The sequence below is a fragment of the Olea europaea genome, unplaced genomic scaffold (assembly GCF_002742605.1).
Source record: "Olea europaea var. sylvestris unplaced genomic scaffold, O_europaea_v1 scaffold374, whole genome shotgun sequence".
Lineage (NCBI taxonomy): Eukaryota > Viridiplantae > Streptophyta > Magnoliopsida > Lamiales > Oleaceae > Olea > Olea europaea.
In genome coordinates, this window is record NW_019256747.1 from 302,146 (window position 1) to 312,374 (window position 10,229).

Here is a 10,229-nt window from a genome sequence, read left to right on the forward strand (position 1 = left end):
TTTCTAAAAAAAAAAAAATTAAATTGGATTCTTATAACTTTTTTCCATTAATTTTTTTGTGAAATATATATATTTTTTATTTAATTATAAAATTTTATATGGCAAAAATATATTATTTTTTTATTATTTTTAAAGGTACATCATATTAATAATATTGAATAGTAAAATTATTTTTTATCATATTTATATGTATAATTTTGATTATTATTTATTTAATAAGGTCTCTAATTTTTCGTATTTTAAAAATAATTTTTTATTTTATGGGGAGTGGAAGGGGAAATGGAAGGAAAATTGTTTCACATTATTACATCAGATCCACGTGAATTCTACTTCAAATAGAAGTCCTCAAAAGTCATTTAAATTTACAAAAGTCTATAAAAAATTTAAAATGAAAATCTATAGAAGTCGACTTCTACTAATTCCATACAAATTTGCAAAAAATCCACGAAATTCATCATTTGAAAAAGTCCATCAAAATTTTCAAAAATCTCAATTGAATACACCATTTTAAAGTTATAAATTGATCAAAACTTCTATAGTAAATAAAACTCATATAAATATTTGATAAGGCTAAATAGTCATTAAGAACTATTTCATGATTTTATAAAAAGGACGACTTACTACTTAAATACTTTCATAAATATTTGTTCCACAATCTAGTTACCCAACATTTATTGTGACCACGATAATTGATACACCAGAGGTGTGTGCGCTTCCTAGTCCACTCATACAACGGAAAGGCCTATTAATGCTCTATCGCTTACATCGAATATGGAACGAACTGCTTGCATCGAATATGGAAAGAGAACTAACTATCCCACGTGTATTATTGTATCATCGCAAAATATATATATATATATAATAATAATAATAATAATAATAATAATAATAATAAAAAAGAAAAAAATTACTCTAATTTTCATTTTTTAGCCAGCTTTTTCTTCATATATTTGTGCTATACATGCGCTTATGAGCTGTATCTATGATTCTGTGCTTATGTGCTACATTTAATTCCAGTTCCAATGTTAGGGTTTTCCTTTGGATGACTATTTTTTCCCGTAAATCTTTGTGAGTTTGAATGAACGGCAGACCAACAGCTTCTTGGCCAAGGAGTTGAAACGTATGCGTTTGTGAGAAATTTTGATGGTTTTGTTTGTTTTATGTTTCTTCTGATACTTGTGGTTTAAGGACTATGATTGCGAATCGATTCGATCGGCTTTGATCTAGTCAAATCTCATATCATTTGATTGAAATTGAAGTTAATAAAACTAATTAATGCTACTGGGTTTTGCTTCAAATGAACCGTGGATAAACTCAACAAAACTTAAGATGCATTGTACTGCATTTATTTTGTGTCTCATCTCTGTGTGAGCGCGTCTGTGTTTCATTTCGGCATTTGTTTGTGGAGAGGGACAAATGTGTACTGGGAATCTATCTTTTGGATTTATTCTTATTATTTACTTGGTTGTTGGCTGTTGCAATGGTCTTCGTTTGGGTATAGAGTTATAGATAAAGTTAATCGGGAAATAATACTAACCATCGATGTATTTTCTTTTCAGGCTAGAGTTTAGGAGCAGAGATTGTTGATATTTTGACATAAGGCTCTTTGTGGTTGGTCGAGTTACTGTTGGGTGTGGATTATATATTTGTCATTCTTGTACTTTTTTGTGGTTAAAGGATGACTAGACAACAAGGTGGCAAGGAGAAGAAAGATGATAAATCTTCTTTGCACAAAAGTGTTGACGTTGTGCAAAGAAAATCAGTTTTTGGAAAATATTCTGAGGCAGAAATGTTAGCTCTGCTGAAAGGGCTTGCTATGGATCCTTGTCAGCCACAATTTTCTCTGGAGAAAACACAGCCACTGCGGAATGAGATTCTTAGGCTGCGAAAAGTTATGGTTCTCAATGAAACTGAAATTCCTCCTTGGGTAAGGTCATAAGCATTCTTCTCCTTTTGTTGCATAATTTGTGATTGATATGATCTAAGCTTGTCATACTCTGTACTGTTCAATTAGAACTGGTATCTGGCCTCCTTTGCTAGGATTTGCTACAAGACATGCCAATGTTGTTGCTTCTCGTTTCCCTCCCAAACTCTCATTTCCCTTGATTCTGAACCTTGCTACTGTACAATTACAGAGAAAAGGTTTTTGGACTGCCAACTATTGGCCAAAACTAGTTTAACCTTCAATCATGTAGAAGCAAAGTTCAATTGGACCAGGTTTTTGAAAAGAGAGTTGGTCAATACTACTTATAAAGAATGAAAAGTAGGTCGAGTGAAATATGTTGTAATGCTCCAAAAATATCATATTTACCAAGCAAAAACGTTGCGACATAGATTCCAAACAAGTATATCAAAACCATTTTATTATTAAAATCTATTCATTCAAAAAACTAGCAAAAATTATGTTCTTGCAGCTGGCTAGTCCAAAAACTTGGTACCTGCACTATTTTTGTCATTATGTTTCTCTGCACCGTTCTACCTGCACCTAATATTTATTTTCTTTCTTCGCTATGATTCCTTTTAGTCTTGAGCTGCCTTAATGATACATTTGGAATTACTAATTTAGCATTTGAGCAAAATCACGTGCAACTTAAGAAATGAATAAAATAAATAAATAATAATAATAATAAAATAAAGGTTGCAAGGCTATGTACTTGTTTTGATTGGACCTTGTTGTTGCTACAATTATCTGTCCGGTGTCAGAAATGGAAAATTTTATTTAATACGAATAGATTTATCTTAAAAAAATAATAATTTAAGATTAAGGTCTTAATTTTGTATATTGAAACAATATAACTTGTATTGTCATTTTCTGAAGGGCTATATTGAAGTTGTTCAATATTGGTTAAATGTTAGATTAGAAAACTAATATAATAGACTAAGCTCGAAATGTTATAGTGAGAATTTGTCTCAAGCATAAGTTTAAGTATCGTATATCGAGCCAAGTAGTACAAGAGTTGTAATGGAAATAAATTGGGCTCATCATTGAGATAGTCAATAACAACTGTTCTTAAAAATTGGGTTTCATCTACGTGAATCCTTTATTATTACTCTTTTAGGTTCCTCACTACATCTAGGAGAAGATCTCTAGCAACAATATCCTTAGAACTTACATGTCATGTTAGTTAGAGTTTACCTCTTTCTTATCTAATATGTTCTACGAAGATCGTTTCTGATTTAGGAGCGTAATAATTTGATAACGAACAGTTGAAGAACTAGAAAAGAAAGGGGGGTCCAAGAAGAAAAGAAGAAATTAGGGCAAAGAAAAATCAATTGATTCATATAATCAAGGGTACCTATTACAATAACTAAGTCCTTTATGTATTGAGCAAATAATCTAAAATTAATAAAATTTCTAATAAATTAGCATTTAATCAAAACATTAAAACTAACCTAATCTAATTTAAGCAAACATAATTTGAATTAAACTCTAATTTAAAATGATATGTAAATCCTATCTTTATTCTATCTCTATCTCCATGAGTATCACTTATGATGCACCAACACGGACATATGTGTCCGATACGACACGATTTTTAAAAAAAGTACGAACATGACACATCGTTAACACGTCAATTAAATTCTTTACAATTTTTCATTTATATAGTATAAACTTAGCTTTATACTTGTTATTATTATTATTATTATTATTATTTTTGTTGTTGTTGAAACCTCTTAAATATGAGTACCTTTTTGTTATTTACCAATAATTTTGAGTTAAAAATATATAATATTTCTAGTAAAAAAAGAAAAAATGGTTATGGTAGACCGGTAGTGTTCGAGGAGTGTCGGTATGTCGGACAAAGACACGCTACCCTAGTTGAAGTGTCCGTGTTATGATGAGTATTACTCTCACGAATATTTGTCTTTTTAGTTCTATGCTAAATATGCCCTAAGCCCCTAACCACTTAAAAGTATTCTCATAACTTATCTTAAATATTGTCACTTCAACTTGTAGGCATATATTTTCATTTTTATTTTAGCCATTCTAGTATAGCCACAAATCTATCCTTATGCACAGCATGTCTGATAATTGCTGTCATTTTAATCTTCTGGAGATATGCTGCACATTTTCCTTAGATGTGGACTCATTCTTTTCTTGTGCGACTTGTTGAAGATAGAGTCATTAATTACTAATGTGAAAGTTGGTGCTGATTTTGTTCAAAGAGAGTGCATGAGTCTCATTTTAATGCTGAAGTAATTAGGATTTGATGGTGTCTCCAAAGGGTAACTACATATGTCACCACATGTAATTGAATATTTAAAATGTGATTTTTGATTCGTTATGTATGAGACTCATCACAAAATATGTGACTAGTTTTTCATTGTTTGTTAATGCAACATCCTCCTCCTTCATTCGGATTTGGGACTAATCTATGAAGATATAAGTAAAGTTAGGTGGTTGGGGCATGTTCTTATATACATAAAAATGTTCTTATTCACAAGAATGGTTTGAAACGTAGTCAAACTTTTGCTTATGGTGCATTTTCATCTTTACAGCACTATACAAACACTCCTACTAAGGCACCACGTTCGTGTCAGATATGCCTCGTGTAGTGTCGTGTCGTGTCATGTCTTTTCGGACATCAACACTCAAACACTAGAAGACATATGTCCAACACCCTATCTGGTGTGTCCTATGCATTTTTCTTTTTGTGATATGGTTACATACAGTTTAGCTCATAGTTGTTTTAACATTACAAATAGTTATTACATACTTTGTGATGCACTCCAAATGATGACCTTATCAAATAGAAAGCTGTGAATGTATCGAACTTATTTTTTTGATAGTGTAACGCATGGAAATAAATAGAAGATGATGTTAGTAAGCTTGTGGTAGAAATTGTTTTAGGCTCTGTTTCTCCCAAAATACATATTCCACACTTTAGCGTTTGGTAGTTTTCCACATTTTAGCGTTTGGTAGTTTTGGTAGAGCTCCACACCAGAAATTGTCAGATTTCCTGCCAACTTTGGATGGGATGCACCACAGCTGTCTCGTTTATTTGGCTATCTGCAAAACAGACACTGATTTGTTTCAGGAATAATGAGGGGTCGGTCTTGTGTTTGAAACGAAATAACTATAGATGGCTTAGAAAAATATACACGTTTATTAAGGTAAAATTTTGGTTAGGGGAAAAGACTTTGTTCTTCCTATATTTTTCTTTGTCTGTGTATTGAATTTATCAATTACCTTCTCTTAAGTGGTATTTTATTGGATTTATAGAAAGGTGGAAGGGAGATCGACACTTGATGGTTGGGGTTAATGGCGGGATATGGCTTTCTGTTTATAAGCTGGTTGACTATATCACATAGCAAACGTTTCACCCATCCGTTTTTGGAAATTGTTTCAGAAGGAATGTACCTATGGGAACTTGTGCTTACTGTTGCATCTTGTCTGTTGAGCTACTTTTCCATTCCTAGGCTTCTGTTTGGCTTGAATGCTTACCACATTGCTAACACGTGTGAGCAGCTTCAAGGCAGGACGCCTGAATAAGTTCTTATGCGGGTGTGTTTGGTGCAACTTTACTCAGCTTAACTTCTGCCATTCGTTACCTAACTCACTTAATATCAATTTGGGATCTGCCATCATGTCGAGCCAAGGGTGAGCTTATTTGCCTTTAGTGAATCTAGCTAGTTTTGCCCCGCCATGATTATATTAAATCTTGGATCCTAACTAGGATGGAGCCAAGCGGCATACCTTGGCAAATAATTGGTCATACTTGTAAGCTCTTATCTATAATCGATCAACTTGAGGGCTGAGTCAAATGTTGGCCATATGTTGAAGGGTGTACCAGTGCACCCAAAAAATTAGTAAATGAAAAATGTTATCCTAGATGAAGGAAAACTAATTCAATCTAGAGAAAGTTGCATTTTCTATTTAGAGATCGGAAAATAATTTCCATAACCGACATGAAATATAGACACACCACTTAATTACTACCGACCTCTACTGTAACTATTATTTATTACCCGCCTATATTGGTAGAAACAGACAACGAAACAAAAGAATGGATTAGTTGATAAGGACCTTATGGAGGACATAGTATTCATTGGTGAAAAGTAGATGAAATTATATCAATTGAAGTTGTCATTGCAGGCGACATGGATAATTTTGTGAGTGTTTTGAGCCACAAATAGGATTATAGGATTAGCTTTAAGGTGCAATTTCAGGAGGATATGGGGAGATAGCATGATGCAATGCTTTTCCTTTGGAAATTCATTCAACTCAGATTCCACTACTTCTTTTATTTGATAGCTGAGAATTTCATGGTATGCTTTTTTCCCACCTTTGCTTTGTGGATACGAGGGTGAAACTTGTGCATCGACAGTCCCATGGTGTTCCATTGTGTCTCAAGGTATGTCAGGTTCTGGTACTTCAAGTTTATTGGGAGCATCCGTCGAGAAAATGATTGCCCAGCTCACATCCTTGGTGAAAAAGTTTAGGAGAAAATATTTATAGAAAGATGTGCATAAAACTTTTTACTTTTAGACCTTGATCGAAATGGAGTAAATTATTTTCTTGGCAGGGGGAGAGATTGCTCAACATTTAGATCCATGAAGTCATTCCTACAGAGAATATGACCTCACTCACAATGCAGAAATTTGGTTTTAGATTGGAGGGTGAAATGGTGGTACCTAAAGGGTGAGAAGTTAACCTCATTCAAAGACAAGGAGGTTGGACAAGCTAGTTGTGATTTAGTCGATAGACCTTATATTATCTAGGATAGAATAACTAAGACCTTTGAAGCATGAATAGTCCTGGTATAGTGGAGTATCAGTCCAACATGTATTGGACTCTCGAGGCATGTTTTTGATACGTTACGTAATATGTCTTATATTTTTTAAAATTTGACACCTAAGCAACACTTTCTTAACACGCCTTGGACATGTGCTATCTAAGTTTCATGTTATTATGGTTCCCATTGTATGGGACTTAAATCCCACATTGAAGGTATGGGCTTTCGGTGTATGGTTTATATAGATTTGGGTTCTCCAACTTTAGTAGCTAACTTTTGAGGTACGGCTTTTTCAAGATCTATATCAATGGTATAGAGTAGGCATCATGTCTCCCAGTTGCAATCGAGCAGCGCGAATGGTGATGTTGGTATAACAATGTTCATTCGGGACTAGTCATGGGCTAGCACAAAGTTAGTCCGACGTTGGCGCAAGGATCGCGAAGCGTGGTGGTGGATTATTATGGTTCCCATTGTATAGGATTTGAATCCCACATCGAAAGTATGGACTTTTGGCGTATGGTGTATATAGACTTGGGTTCTCCAATTTCTATAACTAGTTTTTGAGGTGTAGCTCTTCCAAGATCTATATCACATGTACTATATTTCTATATTTTTATAACTTTATTGACGTTTGAGGGACATGCCCTCAAGACGTTAAGAACACAAAAAGCTCCAATTTGTGAAATCTGGACTATAAAATTGGATAAAAAATTTTAATTATTAAAATTTTAAGTTTTAACATTAGAAAAGTTCTACGAACTTCATTTCACATTTATGTTATGTACATTGTATGCATTTTTAGTAAGCCCTAATATAAGTATTAAAGTATATTATAGTAATTAAATTAATAACAAAAACTACTGTTCTCATTCAAAAGATTTTACCAGCAAACCATTTAATGAAGGATATTGTCTTGGCAGACGTGTCTAATATCAGAATCACCGTGAAACTAGAGTTGTGGATAGAATCTAGAAAGAAAAGGATTCAAAACTAGTCAAATTAAGATTGAGCTCATAGAGGGTGTGGAAGTACTTGCAGAGAGGATCGTAGGGACTGGAGGTTAGGAGATACATTTAAGAGCAATTATTGATTTGGGCAATTATTCACAAGGAAATGGAGATGACCCTTATTTTAGAGGGTAGAAGAAGAGGATCTATATAGCTGATCGCGCATATAAGTACAGGGAAGGCCCTTTGGGTTGAGCTAATGTGCAGTACATGTAATTTGACGGTTAAGATATCTAAAACATGTTTTGTAGTTGAGAATCCTATAAATTTAAAATATGAATAGAGGTGACTCCTAACAATTTAGCTGGTAATATAATAAATCTTAAATAGTTTACAAATATGTACACAATTTCATTAAATAAGTGACAGCAACTCTTGAACCTAGGACTTTTGCCCACTCTGGTGTCATGTTGAACCACTAGATCTAAAGTTTAAGCCTTTAGACATGGCTACATGAATATCATTTAAATATTATTTTCAACGCAATTAATTCATCTATTTGCAAAACATAGTTTTAATATCAAAAGTACAAGGCATTAAGGCCTTCTAAGGCTAAACTCTAAAAAGGCCCACAGTTTTGTGAAGTGAAGGGCATATATAATTGGGACTATAGTTCTCCATACATGCAGAAATGTTATAGAAGTCTTCAGTACACCGAATATTTGTTGATTTACCATCATTTTGGACAAGTTTATTCCCCATCTTTTTCTATCCTAAACTTGTAGGTTCTGCAGCAATGCTCTAAGGTGGATTCTGTTTTACACTGACCATTATACGTGGGATTCCATTTCCATTAAATCTTGTCCTTATTCTTTATAATACTTGGCATGAAAAATGAATCTCTTCCTCCTCCTCACAGAGAAAGCGTAAACTCCAGCGGTTTGTTAAAGATAAGCTGGGAGCTCCTGGATATTCCTTGCCCAACCAACAAAATGGCACAAAACTGAGAAGGGGGCAGCTGTCCCATGTCTCTTCTATTTCATGCTTGCTCAATTCGGTTAACACTACGGAATGCTTTGGGCATAAAATTCTGTCTGACTCTCGTAGTTCAAGTAGTTTATTGACATTTGAGGATACATTGCCAGAGAAACAGTTGTACCGAGAATCCTTCTTCCTGGATGATGTAGTAGATAGGAGTTTCCCCAGCAAAGATATATCTCAGATAGTAGATTATGACGAATCTGCAAATTGTTTGATCACTTTGAGTCCAGAAAACCTAACTGTTAATGAGGCACCATCTCTGGATCTTAATGATGCAATTCGATATTTGAATTCAACGACACTTCATGGGGCAAAGAGGAACCACCTTCAGCCACCTCGCAAATCAATCAGGTTGCTGAATTTCATTGGTGATCATCTTGAGAATAAGGTTGTTCCTGTTGGGCCTCGGTTCCAGGCTGATGTTCCTGAGTGGAATGGTCCTATCAGAATTAAAAATTCTTCCGAGAATTCCCGGTGGTTGGGCTCTAGAGTTTGGCCAATTGAAATTGGAAATGCGAAAAGCACCGGCAGAAAAGTAGGAAAAGGAAGACCAAACTCCTGCCGCTGTGTCTCTCCAGGATCTGATGATTGTATTAGAAACCACATTCTGGAGAAAAGATTAATTTTGCAATGTGATCTTGGACCTGCTTTTTTTAGTTGGAACTTCGATGAGATGGGAGAACAAGTTTCAAGTCCATGGACTTTGAAGGAACGGAAAATTTTTGAGTCATTGTTAAAAATGAAACCACTCTCGAGTAGAAACAACTTTATGAAGCGTGCTTTGATGCGTTTCCCAAAAAAAAGTAGTCAAGAGATTGTCCACTATTACTTCACTGTTTTTATTCCGCAGCGTATGAGCCAGCAGAGGAGGTTGTCCATGAAACAAGTTGACACTGATAATGAGGAGGAGGATGATTTTAATGACATAAGTGTGCAGAGATGTGAAGGAAGCCGTGCCGTCATCAACAATTCCAAAGATGTAAAGACTCGATATTTACGCGGTGGTTGTTGACAACATTGAACACCGTCCAGTTGGAAGGTTCATCATGTAGTCTTGTATCTTTATACCTTTTTGTGTTTTTCTCCTAGGCATACCTGAGGTTTTTTTTCTTTTTGCGTTTCAAAGAATACACATCAACATTCTCAGCCCTTAGATTTTGATCATCTCGATAATGTCAATGCTTCTCTCAACAAATTTTCTGTTGAACATACTGTTAGTTGCTTCCAAAGGCTTTTTAATCGTGTCCTGAAAGCCGTGGAGAGATTGCTTTAGTATGAACTCATTTCCAGCTTCTCATTGTTGCCGAAGCAAAACCTTTTTTCTTCTCATTACAGTTTGGTGCTCAAACCCTGTTAGAACCAGTGATTAATGAAAATTGTTCTTGTTCATGTTGTTTGTAAATTGGGTGTGAATTTTTCCTTACCTCTGCCAGTTGCAATTTCTTTGCAGTAAGCTTTTATATGAATCTGAAAATTTATTTTGTATGAGTAGGTTTTCCTTTAT

The 10,229-nt window shown here is 34.4% G+C and overlaps 1 protein-coding gene across 2 annotated transcripts; it reads left to right on the plus strand.

Moving 5' to 3' along the window:
- The first annotated feature begins 907 nt into the window (after nucleotides 1-907).
- On the plus strand, nucleotides 908-10,127 carry LOC111386826. Of its 2 annotated transcripts, XM_023011303.1 has the most exons (3): nucleotides 908-1,120; nucleotides 1,560-1,927; nucleotides 8,604-10,127. In XM_023011303.1, the coding sequence occupies exons 2-3, from the start codon at nucleotides 1,679-1,681 to the stop codon at nucleotides 9,735-9,737; spliced, it is 1,383 nt and encodes a 460-aa protein (XP_022867071.1). In that variant the 5' UTR covers nucleotides 908-1,120; nucleotides 1,560-1,678; the 3' UTR covers nucleotides 9,738-10,127. The 2 variants fall into 2 exon arrangements, with proteins under 2 accessions (XP_022867071.1, XP_022867072.1); XM_023011304.1 differs by lacking the exon at nucleotides 908-1,120 and having other exon boundaries at nucleotides 1,127-1,927.
- Nucleotides 10,128-10,229: the final 102 nt, after the last annotated feature.

Coding starts and splice junctions, on each gene's coding strand:
- LOC111386826 (XM_023011303.1), top strand. CDS start 1,679: ATGACTAGACAACAAGGTGGCAAGGAGAAGAAAGATGATAAATCTTCT. Junction 1,928..8,603: donor AAACTGAAATTCCTCCTTGG/GTAAGGTCATAA, acceptor TCCTCCTCACAG/AGAAAGCGTAAACTCCAGCG.